A 14,611-nucleotide genomic window follows, 5' to 3' on the forward strand; every position below is an offset into this window, starting at 1 on the left:
GAAAGTTCAATAGTCTCCGACCCAGTAGTCTGAAATTTCCAACCTGACATGGAGAAATATCTGTGGATCCACTTTTGTACTGATCAGCCTTTTCTCTTTGGCTATAGATCACAGCGTGGGTGCAGTATGAGCTGAAGTTGTTCACTTTGGTGAAGAGGGATGTAATAGCAGCCTACAACAAACTTGGAAGGGAGTGACAGAGGTGATGGAGTGGTGGGAGAGGAAATAACGAGGAGCAACAGCCATGTTTACAGCTTGGGAGATTCAGGTTGGACATGAGGAAAGACTTTTTCACCAAGAGGTTGGGGCAGCCCTGCAACAGGTCACCCAGAGAGGTGGTGGTAGCTCCATTCTTGGGGGTTTTCAAAGCTCAGCTACAAAAAGCCGTGGCTGACACAGCGACCTAGTGTGGGTGGTAGTCCTGCTTTCAGCAGGAGGTCAGACTGGTGACCTGCAAAGATCCCTTTCAACCAGTGCTTCGTTTATGTTGAGTCTTTGATTTTAAAAGAAGAACCTGACCGCTGTGAAATAGTAAGCTGCTGTTTTACACCTTACGGCAGATCTCTGGAAATGAGGCGGGACGGCTTTGTGACTTCCCTTAGCAAATAGCCACAGGATTAGACGTGTTTCCAGTTTTTCAGATATTTTAGGGTGGGTGCCATACAGACCTGTAACCCACAGTCCTATCTACCCTTATCTGCAGAATAAGCACGTCACAGGAAACAGTAATGAAAGTTTCTCCAATTCTTGCTGACAGCATATTTTTGATTGAAATAGCCCCAGCGTCAAGGCAGGCCTGAATGTTTCTATGGCATTCCTGGCAGTCATTTCCTGCTCTTGTAGACCTTCGGTGCAGGAGATTTCAAATTAGCTTCCCAAGACAGTGGTCCCAGACAACCTGGTGCATCCACCTCCCCTTCCACCCAAGGCCTTAGCCCCACCACAAAATCTGCCAGCCAGCGTATCACTTTGTGTGGCGATGGTTTTGTTACTGATGTTCCCAATGGACAGACACTTGTCCATGAAGAACTAAAATGAAACTCTCCATTCATTTAATACCAACACATGTTTAGTCCTGGCAATTCTAAATAAATTCAGTTAAACATTCCAGTTTTTCATAATTCCATTTTAAATAAAGTCTCTGAAGGGAACAGGCTCTGTAAAACAGGATTATCTCTGTAAGTCTTAACTGGAACATTTCTTGCTTCAAAACCGACTCTTCTTTTATTAAAGAAAACTGCTGAAATCCCGTGCTCCCTGCACTGCAGTAACCCAAACCTCCCTGCGTCTTTCTTCAGCAGAGAGCTACCATGTGCACAGGGAAGTGTTCAAAGTGCATTGGGATCACCCTGTTCCCACTGGCGGCGTGTGCCATAGTCTCCAACATCCTCCTGTACTTCCCCAATGGACAAGTTCTGCAGCTCAGCGAGATAACTGATCTGGTCTGGTTTTTCCATGGCATTCTGGGAGCCGGGATACTGGTAAGAGAGAAGTGTTGTTACTGTTTCTTATAGGTTTGGTTTTGTTTTAAATTTAGGGCTAAGAAAACCTCTGTTAACAAAAAAAGTCATAGAAATATGTTTCGCATAAACATTTGAGCAGCTTAACTGGGAAGTTGGGTACTGGTTTGAGAAAGTGCATTCAAGACTGAAAAAGTCCCTAATCACAGGAATACAAGGTATTTCTGAAATAAATATCAGCTCTCCAAGTCAGGAGGAAGCAATAGGACTGACTTCTCACTGTGGAGAAGGGTGACATGAGAGTTCATCCTCCATGAGTCAAAGCAAAGCTGAGGTCCTAAGCTCAGCTGGAAGTGGTGAGTTTTCACTATTGTCTGCACCCCTTCGTTACCCCTCTAACTGATTTTATGCTCACATAATTCACAAAAAAACATGAAAGGCGAAACTAAAACATGTCTCAATAGGTGTTCATTAGAGATCCAGCCAACACTCCATGAATGTGGAGCTCCAAATGGGTTAAATCCCAAACACCCGCTGTGTTCCCACACACCCACCTACCTCCTTTTGGGTTTGGTCCGGTTTGTATGTGTTCTTCTATAACCAGTTCTCCATTCCACCACTCATCCCTTTTCTGTGAATATCCATAACTAGAAGGGAACATGTTTGGGAATACTGATCTTTTCCAGTTCACTAGAAAGCCTGCTCCCTTTACACTCTTCCAATTATCCACCCAAATGCAGATAAAAAGCCGAGAGAGTAACATGCATATGACAAGTACTGGCTGTTATGCAGCCTGGGCAGATGGTAAACTGGCACAGAGCTGGCTACCTGCACGTCAGAAAAATGAATGTTTAGGGATAATTAACTTAGAAAAAAGCAAATCTCATTCACAGTCAGGCTATGATGCAGCTACCACGTAAGTCTATGGAAAAGCTACAATGAATGTGGTTCAGACTCATGCTTCCCGAAGCAGAAGCTTGGTATAAGATCATTCAGTAAATTGTTCTCCACCAGCAGCTTGCCTGCTTCTTCTTCCAGCTACCACTTGGGCCTATTACTCATGCTGAGCTTGAACGTAAGCATGAGTTTGTAGAAGGAAGCCTAAAGGAAGAAGTGGAACTACATGAGAGACCTGTGGAAAATTCGTATCACTGCAAGCCCAGGAGTCATTGGCATTCAATGAAAGGAAAGGCAGATGTTAGGCATGAGAACGTCACAGGCTCATTGAAAACATGCCTTCTTTTAAGGCTTCCACAGAGGCTTGCCTGTGGCCAGCACCACATACATCAAAAATGAGAACAGCAAGTGAGAGGGGAGGAAAAATTTGCATTGACCTTCAAAATACAGCATTAGGAGTAATTATTGATCCACAAACAATGCTGTTGAGTGTACGTGTTTTCCAGAAAACAGCATGACAAATGCCCACAGGTGAAGAGAAGGGGAAAGAAAGCAGTATCATCAGCTCCATTTTCCAGGTGCTGGAAGCATGGAAAAAAGAAGCCTGGCTTCTGGGCCTCCTGGGGAGCTAAGCAAGGGACGGAATGCCCCACGACTGCAGCCTGGTCTGTATCCTGACTCCACAGTGAGGACTGACCAGGCTGCAATGCTTTCCCCCATGCGCCCAGCTTCTCGCCAAAGGAAACTCAGGGAAGTTGTGCCAACGGGTTGCCTGATCTTGGTGGATCTCCCTGTAACCAGGACACAGCCTCCAGAGCCAGGACTTTGGGGAAACTTCATAACAGCCTGGCCTGGCTCCATGAGCTAGAAAACCTGCCTTTGGCTGAGCAGCCAGCCTCACCCTTTCCTCCTCCTCTGCTGCTTCTCTAATGGAAATTTATATGACGTGAAAACCTCTCCATTTCCTTATTTCGAAAGTTTAGGGTGTAAGGAAAGGAAGACTGGCTCCATGTGTCACAGTAATGTCTTTCCTGATGGAAAGCCTATGTGCAACACTGGGAAATGCCTGACTGAGCCATGGCTCACGCACAGCCCTCATTTTACTGACAACAGCCAAATCTAGCAAAGTTTCATTCCCATGTCCAAAGGCAGGTGTTTATAATCAGACACTGCAAAAAAAAGGAGGTTGCCAAGCAAACCCTTCATCCTGAGCCAGGCTAATAAATGACACAGAGGTGTTCGCAGCTTAGATGAGAAACCTCCAAAGAAGACAGCCCTGGAGGAAAGGGAGTGTTGGTTTGATAGGCAGAGGTATTAGCTCTCCTTCTGAGTGCCAGACAGTAGCATGCTGGGGCTGAGGCTGCCTTGGGGACCACCTGTGATTATTTAAGAGCTGACTTCTTTTCAGGAAGAGGAATGTCTTTTTAACCTCAATGCTCTACATCTGCAGGTTTCTAGCTGCGGTCCAGTGACCACTGCAGGTGCTGGAGGCTGCCCCTGGGGTGTGCATAAAAGGCAATGGAGAGCAAATCCTTTGAAAAATAGTTAGGGGCCTCCAAATCTAAGCAGGTTTCATAACACTGTCTTACAGGCTAACAGAGATATTCACAGTGCACACATAAATTCCCCGGGCTTTGTTCACCATGTACATTCTGCTTTTCCTGCCCTACATGGGACAACATCTCTCCAACATCTAGTCAGGCTGTTTTTACAGCTTTTACTTTTTTTGTTTGTTTGGGGGGTTCCCCTTCTTTCATTACTTTATAGGGACCATTTCCTACTTTCTCAAATACTCATTTTCTTGCGTTGTTATTTGAGATGCCTACACAAACGGTGGTGGGCAGAGGAAAGACAGCAGGAGTGCTCTGGCTGCACAGCTAGACCCACAAAAGCTTGCTTGCCCTCTAGCTGCCAAACTAAATTCAGCTTTTCCTATCTCCAGAGTGCCTCTGTAAAGCAGCATTACATCCTGAGACACAGATGGTTACTGGTTTCATTGCATCAGTCCAGCTCCACCTGATAATAACTGTGGAGAAAGCTGGTGTGAACTGGGATTTCCTTGTGGAGTGGAGTCCATTTTGTAGCTTTTCCAGAAGCTTAGCACAAAGAACCAAAGTCAGGTGTGTTTCAGGATGTTTAAGACCAATTTCCCAAATATAATCCAGAGTAGGATGCTCAGAAAATTTAAACAGATATAATTCTTACTCCAGTGATGCATCTCTTCTGAGTAGAAATTCCATTTTCTGAAACTTGACACATTTGCTCCTGAAAAAAACCCGACAAAACCCTGCTGAAAAGAAGTATAGCTTCAGCAATCAGAATTTCTGTACCAGAAACTTGCCAGCCAGCTCTAGCTGTAATCCCACGCTTCTTCCCGAGTTACTCTTCAGCAAGCACCAACACCTAAGCAGGTGTAACTCACGGAGAAGGTGCAGAAGGTGGTTTGCATTTGAGGAACATAATGCCCCAGCTCCTAGACTTTAAAAAGCATCCCCACAGAAGTACTGCACACCAATTCAGCTTGTGCTTTTCTCACAGGTTATTTTGCCGGCATTCATGATGCTGGGAGCAGGCGGAGCAGGATGTTGCGCTAACAGATGTGGGGTAAGTGGATATTTATGTGTCGAAATGGCACTAGACGGTTTGCACAATAGCTCTTAAATGGCTGCTTAGCAGGTGGAAACGTACAATGACAAACCATCACACCACCATCAACAGCCATTTCAGGGAAATGCAGAAGAGGAACTTGATCTACAGCGTACCTGGGCTGGGGCTGAGGGCTCAGCTGGCCAACAAGAATGTTATGATACTGCAGCCACTGACATGAGGGAAATCATATCCAGCCGGGGCAGGTGCTGGAGCATTTACGCACAACGCTGGGGGCAGAGGGGCACAAAGCTACTTCACTTCACCCCACATAAAGTAAAACATGGCTCCAGCTTCCTTCTGCTCAAGGCAATCTAAAGATTGAGACAGCTGCCTGTTCCTTCTGCTTCCACCTGGTCCTGTTTCCTCCATACCCTTCCACGGCAATTTGCTTTTCCACAGGTTCATCCCTGCTTACCTCTGTAGGGACAGATGGGTCCCCTACTTTGCAGGCCCATGCTAAAAGCCTGAGCTGCTGCGGCTGGCGCTAAGGAGCCAGCGCTGCTTCCTGAAGGCTGGTCCCCATGGAAGGATTTGACCCGTAGCACACTTTTGCCCAAGCGTTATGCACATGAAAGGTGCAAATGCAATTTGGGCTCTCTGTCATCCAGAGAAAGGCCAGAGAGACTTTTTCCCTTGATATTTAAGAATATTATAAAGCAACATGTTATACAGGCATCTCCATTAATCCTCAAGCCCTGGGCACAGACAGACTACTGTGTGGCTATCATTATTAGCAAGAATAAACTGAGTTAGAAATGTTTTTTTTAGTCTGCATCCTTCCCAGAAGCAGCCTGGAATGAGATATTCCATACAATAAAGCATGTCTCTTCTGTACTCTTCAATTAATATTTAGTTTGATCCATGAGAAGACCTTTACCTCTTCAAGATGTTTTACTTAAGTTAATTCATTATTCAAAATACCTAAATAGCATTCTTCATTAGGATGTCTGCAAGTACATCCCAAGGGACATGTCATTATATTGATTTTACCAAAGGTCACATGCACGGAGAAGATGCTAATGATGGCCAAGTAGGCCAGTTGCAGACCTGGGGTGTGAGCCTAGGCACCCTGAACCCGGTGGCTGAGCCGGCTGCTTCTCCTGATTTTGCATGATGTAGAAAGCGGTGGTGGAGAACAGCCGTACTGTGGGTGTTCCCACGCTCTGCTGAACGTGGTAAGTCACGAGGAGAAATCCAGCTGAGCTGGGCTCAGCTCACCCAGCATCTCAGGTCTCCCTTCTCCGTCCTTCATCCCAGCACTAAATATTACAGAGCCAAGAGTCAAACTTCCCCAGACGGGCTGGGTTCACTCCCCCAGCCCACCAACGCGGGTGGTAGCACAGTGCCAACCAGCAACCCACCTCTGCAGACCGCCCCCCCCCTCCCCCCCCCACCCTTTCACTGCCTGAACCATTTCTAGCAGCACCCATGGGTGCCAGGTACCCTGTCTGCACCTTCCCATCACTCCTTGGTTACCTACAAGCTGTTCCTCCTCTTCCTTCTTTGCTGTTAGAGAGGAATACAACAGACACTGTTGAGAAAACAGTTTGATTATGTGCTACGATACTTGTATAAAGAGAGCTAGCTGATGGCCAGGTGATGAAGCTACTCAAACCAAACTAGGCGATAGGCTCGGTGAGGATGGTATGTCTTTGAAAATGCTGTCTTCTGGGACTGGGGGAACTGCCCACATCTTCGAGGGGGAAAGGGGTGAAGCTCTGCAAGTCACTCCATGGTTTAAACAGAACATGGCTCAATGTAGAGATGAGATGGGGACATGAGCAATGAGCGAGTGGCTTGTGAATGGCATTAAAAACAACAGTTTCCCCTGCACAGCTCCTGGGGAAGACTGATTTCCAAGCATGGAAAAAGAGGTGAGTATTGCAGGGAGATTTGAAGGGTAATGATGTGCTGCTTCAGGAGAAGAAACCTCAGGGAAACTTTGCTTTGGGGATAGCAGGAGGAAATGCACAGACACCCACGGCAGGGTTGCTCAGATGCCCTAACCATATGGGCTGTATACCCAAGGCCCATACCCAAGGGTATGGTGTGAATCACCAGGCGCTGGAAAGCAGAGGAGCCCTGGGACTGGTTCAAACATCATGATGGTAACGACTTCCCAAGGTGCCAGAGCTCCTTGCGAGGTGGGTCTGTGTGGACCCAATATGGGGTCCCCAGCTTTTGGTGGCTTCTCCACCAACTTCTACCTACACTGGAACTACTCAGAAGACTCTGTAATCCAACGGTTAGATTGTCCACCTTTCTGCTTTGGGGACCTTAGGTATAAAATTATAATTTACACTGAATACTCAGCATTGCTTTTCATAGAAAAAAAAAAGGCTACAGAACTAATACTGATCAGAATTATTATTCAACATAACCATTTTCCTCAGGGGAGGGACTCCATCCTATTATGTTTTGTGCAATCGCTGGTTTAATAGTTTCGGACTTCATGGCAGCCTTTACACGCTGCTGAAGTATCAACAACAGTAATAATAATTAGTAAATTTCTCATCCTTTTATTCACCTTATTGAGTTCTCCAGTTCACAGTGATTATGTGCTGCATTGAATAAGTTTTTTTTCATTAATACATTTTGAATTGTTGCCTGCAAACATACCTAGATGGCTTCTTGTCCTTGCATTATGGAGTAATGATTTTGGAAAGTAACAGATTTAGAAAGCTTTCATGTCTTGCAGCTTAGTGTGTACGCATCTGAACACATCCGCTGCACTGGCACAATGAGGAAAGAAAGCCCCCCCAAAATACAGCTTCTGTTGTTGCATCAGCAAATATACTCCAGTATTTTTCTCTAAGCCTTCCATAAGAGTTACTAGCAGAACAAGAATAACCATAGCAGCCTTCCAGATAAACAAACATAGATAAGCAAAGATATCTGGATAACCAGACAGGATAATAATTCCACAAAAAACACCTCCAGAGAAAGAAACAGAGAAGAAAGAAATGTGCATGAAACAAGAACCAGGGCAATAAAGAGCAGCACAAGCTGGGACAGGAGGAACTTGGTAACTTCACCAAAGTAGCTGATGCAAATGCTCAAAGAATAAATGCTAAAAGTCTTCATCAGCTCACCAGAGACAATCCAACTGTGTGAAGGATAAAGCAGGAAAAACATTAAAAGAAAAGCAGCAAAAATGATGAGCTTTGCAAGAGGTAGAGAACAGGCAAACACCATGGGAAACTAATTTCAACAAACTCCAGCGTCCCAGCTTAGACCTCACGTTGCAACTGAAGACACAAATGAGGAAATAAAAAATTACAAAAAAAAGTGATAAATGAAGATGGTACAGCTAGGGAAAATGCTGAAAGGTTGAGATGCTGCGATAGTTAGTAAAATTGTTAGATTTCCATAGAATGTGGGACAAGCCTCCAGAAAAGACTCCAGAAGAGTGGATATAATGGAGAAATGCCACTGTGTGTCTAGAAAATGCCCAGGAGAGCCAATTTAACAGCTGCAGCAACTTCAGACTCCTTTTGCAGTGACAAGTAGTCTTTGTCTATATAAACATGCGCATAGTAAAGGAAATAGGTGAGATGAAGCTAGCTATACAGGCAACAGATTTCAAATGAGAAAATCATGCGTCAAAAAACAGTCTTCAAGGGTAGTACTGATGAATACTGCTAGTACTAAAAACTATCATAAAACGCAGTAGTAGCAAAAGACCATTTGACTTTTTCTATCATAATTGTCTTTGGGATGCCCATACTGCTACGCTGTGCTGAAACTAATCATTAGCATAATTAAGATCCTTCAACCAAGATGCAGAATGCACAGTTGAAGTAAATGAGAAAATAGGTGGGGAGAAGTGGTTCAGCGTAGGTAGGAGTTTCAGACAGAGTATCAGTCACTCACCTTCACCGCGAGGCATGGCTGGTGATCTTATTATGAGAGACAGTGCATCAGCTACAACCCAGCACTGCTTTGGTCTGGGACAATATACTAAATTACCTACATTTTGCTGACAATGAAGCTCTGCTAAGAGGCAACTCAGCCAACATGCAGATAAAGACAAAAAGAGTGTCCAGCTTTGCAGAAAAAGACAGAGTTATTAATCAGTTATGATGAAATAAATCTCATGAGAAATCCCAGCAACTTCTAACTCAAGGATTGCTTTAGAGGCAAAAGGACACACAGAATGAGTCAGTTCACACACTGGCAGCATGCAAGGTGTACAGAAAACAGTAATGTCATTGCTGGCAAGTTGGAAACTGCATTCACCAGCTTGAACATGTTTGGATAGTGAATAGTTTTTAAAACTATGTCACAAATCTGCAACGTGGATGGTGGATATTTCCATTTGACCCTGTCATGCAGCACTGTGTGGAGCAGCTGGCATTAGGAGAAGGTTTCTACCTTCCTTGTGGGCTATTAGATTTCACTGGTATTTGCTGGCAACAGGGAAATGTTGCCAGAGGTATGTGGCTTTAAACCCAAGTCTGGGACAGGCGTGCTTCCCATGTCCTTCCTCAGTCGTGCCTCTGCCCTGACTCCGAGGCAGTCCTGCTGCCTTGCCCCCAGTCCAGGTCTTCTCCTGGCTTTGTCAGTCTGCTCCAGTTTCCTTTTCTCTTCTCCTTCTTGGCAGAGTTGTGAACAACCACAGGCAGGGACTCTTAACAAGACTAGTGGGAAGCCTGTCCCAGATACACCACCCGTAGCAGCTGCTTGAGATTCTTGTTTCTGTATACAAACAGCAACCAGATGCATTCCATCCACTAATAGAAAACTACCCTAAAACAGAGCAAAGGAAATTTCTGTGGGAGTGGCCAGTGTAAAACGTACAGATGCATTACATATAATTCGAAGTCACTGCTAGTTCGTTGCCACACACAGCACAATTAGATTTCTCAACACGAGCAGTGGTAACCACATGTCATGCTCTTGCAAAATGAAGTAAAGCAGCAATAAGAAAGGCTCTTTTGCCTTCCTTATCAATTAGCAAAAATAACTAATGCATCTTCTGTTGCTTTTATACCTGGTTCGGTAGTTGCTTGCTAGTTTCTGTTGGTACAAGGGCTGAGAAAGGTGCTCTTGGTGGAGGTGGAAATGCCAAGGTGCATGATGTGGACTACATCAAGCCAGTACTGGCTTCATACTGGCTTTTTGAAAGAAGACAACCAGATTTTTCATAATTGATTGGTCAAGTATAAAATTGATTAATTAAAGCTCTGGGCATACCCACTTTTAAAAGCAAAACAAATACAGTCTGAAATCCTTTCACAGCTAGGATAGCTGCACTAGTCAGCAAAAGTCAACTATTATTTATTCCTACAAATATCATACTACTATTATGAGTTTCAGTATATAGTAAGAAACAGATAAAGATCGTTCCCTTCCTATTCAGTGTAAGCTTTCCATGTTACTCCGTACTTCTGTGCATGGGATGTTGAAGGTCTTTTCCCTTTCAGATGCTGCTGTCAGTGGTCCTGGCTGTGCTGGGATTTGCGGGAGGAGCGTATTGTGTGGTCATCTCCTCACTGGGGCTGATTGGGGGCCCTCTGTGTGACACAGGTGATGGAGAATACCTCTACCCTTTCAGGAATGACACTCTGGAGTAAGTATGACGTACAGGCTCCTCCAACTTTGCTTTCCCTAATTGCCCCCCCACACACACATCTTTTTATAGCAAATTTGAATTTTTCCAAAGTGAACTGATGGTCCACCTGGTCTATGAATAAACTCATATTTCTCTGAGCCAGCTTGTTCCAGCTGGTCATCTCTTTGACCAAAGATCATCTTTGCGCAAACTGCCTGAGTCTCTTCTGTCGTGCTTGTCAGCAGCCCCTTTTGCAAGTTGCAGTAGACTTTCAAAAGGCTGCTGAGCTGTGAATCCCACCAGAGCCAAAAGGAAATGTTTGGTAAGTATGCCACATTAATCTGTTAAATCATCATGAATTGACTCTATCTGCCTGCTTCTGAAAAGCAAAGCGAAAATCTTTTCTAACTCTTTAAAGTTATCCTTGGCAACTACACTCTTCAAGCCAGAGCTGAAGACGATGGATGGACTGGGCTGAGATACCACAGCAGGAAAGGAGATTATGGAGACACATTTTAAAACCATTAGGGACCTTTCCCTTTAGTTATTAGCACTGCCATAAAACAAAAGGGAGATTCTTGTGCATGTACAGATGTGGCTTTCTTCTCTAGTCATCAATTGCACCTCTGCAAAGGCAATTCTGAAGAGAATCACCAGCTGTCACCAATTATAGTAGAATTTGAGACTCACTTTGTGCAATCAAGTTCAGAAAATGTAATGCCAGAAAACACAGAAAGCATTCTCAATTTTTAATTTTCTTATTAGAAATGTATTCATTTTCAATTATTTTTCTCTATCACAGAGACAGTTATTTGTTCAACCAGACAACGTGGAGCATTTGCAAAGAACCTGAAAACATAATCCTTTGGAATATTGTCCTTTTCTCTATTCTTCTGGTCATTGGTGTGATTGAAGCTATTCTTTGTTTTATTCAAGTCATCAATGGACTTACCGGCTTTATATGTGGCACATGTATGAGGAAAAGAAAGGTTGGTATGCAGTAAAAGGTATCAGAGTGCTTTATGTTCTAACCACTTTTATTTTTCAGGATCTGGGAATGGTACATGACCAGAGAGATCTTCACAGCCCCTGAATGAGCTCCTCTGGGGAGCTGAGGCAGTACAGATGCATTTGCACACTGCCTCTCTCTCCCTCACATTGTAGTCAGGCATAACCTGGTCTTCAGATATTTCAAAACAGCGGAGCAGTGTGATGTATTGACATACACAGTTGCATGGTTGTGTTCCTATTCAAGAAGCCATTTTGATAAAGTGTAATGACCCCCCAGCAGCTGTAAGTGAGAGAGATGAGAAGTGGAGGTGTTTCTAGCTTGTCAACAGTAGTAAAAATGTCATTTTACAAAATGGAAGAAAACCTCTTTCGTGTTTCATTTATCATCACTGCTTCCTTTTCACTGTTTATTTTCATTGTCCAAGATTTTTGCAGTAAGTCTGATATCCCTCTGGAATATTAATTAATCATCTTTCTTCCATTGCCTTTCAGACAAATATTTCTGGAATGTGAATGACCTACAGGGAATGCCAGGACACACCCCGAGCTGCCGATTCACATACAATAAGGATAGTGCACTGTGCTGTATTTCTGGGGGGATGACAAAGAAAGCCCAAAATGTTCAGGCGTTTCATGGGGCAAAATGTATTTTTTATAAAGAAGTCAGGGTGGAAAAAGGCTAGATCATTTAGATCTGAGACACCAAATTTTCATCTCTCTAAATATTCCTGCTAAATCTCAGGTATTGGCAAAAACATGAATCTGCCTGGTCCCAACTGCCGTACTTGTGCATAAAACAAAAAAGTCCCCACACCAAAGCTCACCACTTGTCCTCTTGTGTATATGGGAACTGAACTGGTGTTAACGTATGCATCTATCAGCTGCACGAAGCAGGTGCTCTCTGGCTGGATGTAAATAACCTCATATCCCCTCCAGATCCCACTTTGAGCTCACCTGTCTGTCCCTATTAACTTGCTACCCGGGCACTCCCAGATTTAAATTAGGATGCGCAGAGAATATATCGAGCGGCATGTGCAACACTGCAGGAGCAACTGAAGTACGTGGTTTTCAGCCTCCCTCGGCCACTCTGGAGCCAAATCCCCTTGTGCTCGTTTGGTAGCTTGCTATCATGTTTGACAAAGTCCAGTGCACTTCTACATCAGTTCTTCAGGAGCATCTAAGAGACATGTTAACCCTGGAGGGTCATTTGGTTCAATATAGATAGTAGGGTTTGGAGCAAGAGTTTAACAATGTCCGGTTTAACTAAAAGGAGGAGAACCTCAGCACCAATTTTGTCCTCACGAGACTCCATAGGCATCTCACTAATTTCCACACAGGTCTGTAGGGCTGTTCCAGAATAGATCACATGGACAAGCAATTAACTGGTAAAGATAAACATTAAATCAATAAAGGTAGTGATTATGTGCAGCGTAGTAGCAAATAACAGATATAATCTGAAAGGCAAAAAATTGCATCAGTCTTAGTGTTACAGCAACAGTAATCCCAACCAGGAACTGCGTAATTCCCCATCATCATTTAAGATCAAGCCCTTGATGCTAAAGTCCATGACCGGCAAATTTCAGAAACCCCATCATTTCAGTGACTTCCTCAGAGGTTATTCCTTGGACATGCCGCTGATTTCCCTAAGTCAGCCAAACTGTAAGATAATCTTTCTCCATCCTGAAGGCATGTATGCAGTTAGGAAAACCTGAATATATTTAAAGCACTTGGCATCTATTTTTCAAAGAAAGACATTTATGTTTTCTCAGTCAAACGTTCATATTTCTGCAATGTAGCATGGGAGCAAGTTACTTGAACACAGTTATTGCAGACATGGTTGGTTGTGCTATCCTCCAATGCAGCACACAAACCCCTTCATACGGAATGGGGAAGAAAAAGCCAGTTGTGCTAAGATGAGGAGGACATGTACATTTCCTTGGAGCATAGCTTCACCTCTAGAAGCAGGAAATTTGAGCACAAAACTTAAAAGTACCTTCTGTTAAAAAAGCTGAAGTTTGCAATCATGACTAGGTGCATCCAAACCTGCCGGGTGGCTTAAAAAGCTCACGTTCATTGTTGGCAGTGAAGCCTGGACAGTGCAACCATATAAAGTGGGCATCAAAATAAAGCCAACTGATTCAACCAGGAAAAGAGTCAAGGAGGCAGCTAGAAGTAAGGACATTCAGCACGTAGCCAGACCGAGAGAGACTCCTTCATCAGCAGAGGGGCTCTATGAACTCTTCACAGCCCCTAAATATCAGCCCTGCCCTCATCCTTCAGGTTTGTCTCCCTGAGTCTCACCTCTATGATAAAGCCAGTCTGGGCTGTGCCAGCCCTGCGAGAGGGAGAGGTACCCACTGGCACACACCACGGCCAGCACGGGAAGGTAAAGGCACTGTGCTGCTGCCATCTGCTTGTTCCAGGCTGTCCTGCTCTGGGGATGTTCAGTGTCACCTCTGTGTGCTAACGGGGACACCCTCTGTCCTGTCAACTGTGCAATCACTGGCCTCACTGATATATGTAAATATTAAATATTGTTGTTATTCTGAAGTTCTTTTCTGGCTTGATTTGTCTGACCTAAAGGACTTGCGACTTCAAACTAGCTCTGCTAGGAAGACATATGGAATAACACAGAAAGTAGAGTTAAATTCATCTTGTCTAACTTGAACCACTGAAAAGAGTCAAGCATCAAGCCACAGAGTCCGTGGAGGGAGGTAGCCTTCCCCCAGCCCATACTGAAAGAGATGTCTAAAGCAGGCAGGAGGAATTGCCTCTCCAGGCAAGATTCAGTTGCCTACCCTAGACAGGAGCATCTGGTGCCGTTTGAAGTGCAGCAAAGCATCCTGCTCAGCCTCCAGATGCCACTCGAGGTGGCAAGGGTCTCCCACGTGTCCTGTGTCACCCCTGAGAGCCACTTGCAGATCTCTAGAGACCCAAGGATCTCAGCTGGGGCTACCAACACAGAGGTGTGGGTGACCAAAGCAAATGCTCATCTCTTGCAAACACAAGGATGCTAAAAATCATTTTAACCAAGATAGGT

The 14,611-nt window shown here is 44.4% G+C and overlaps 1 protein-coding gene across 1 annotated transcript; it reads left to right on the top strand.

The window, feature by feature from the left end:
* Nucleotides 1-244: 244 nt before the first annotated feature.
* LOC142041530 (transmembrane 4 L6 family member 1-like) lies at nucleotides 245-14,073 on the top strand. Its single transcript, XM_075050437.1, has 6 exons — nucleotides 245-268; nucleotides 1,299-1,481; nucleotides 4,896-4,961; nucleotides 10,433-10,578; nucleotides 11,363-11,549; nucleotides 12,064-14,073. The coding sequence occupies exons 1-6, from the start codon at nucleotides 245-247 to the stop codon at nucleotides 12,082-12,084; spliced, it is 627 nt and encodes a 208-aa protein (XP_074906538.1). The 3' UTR covers nucleotides 12,085-14,073.
* Nucleotides 14,074-14,611: the final 538 nt, after the last annotated feature.

The sequence above is a fragment of the Buteo buteo genome, chromosome 18 (assembly GCF_964188355.1).
Source record: "Buteo buteo chromosome 18, bButBut1.hap1.1, whole genome shotgun sequence".
Taxonomy (NCBI): Eukaryota; Metazoa; Chordata; class Aves; order Accipitriformes; family Accipitridae; genus Buteo; species Buteo buteo.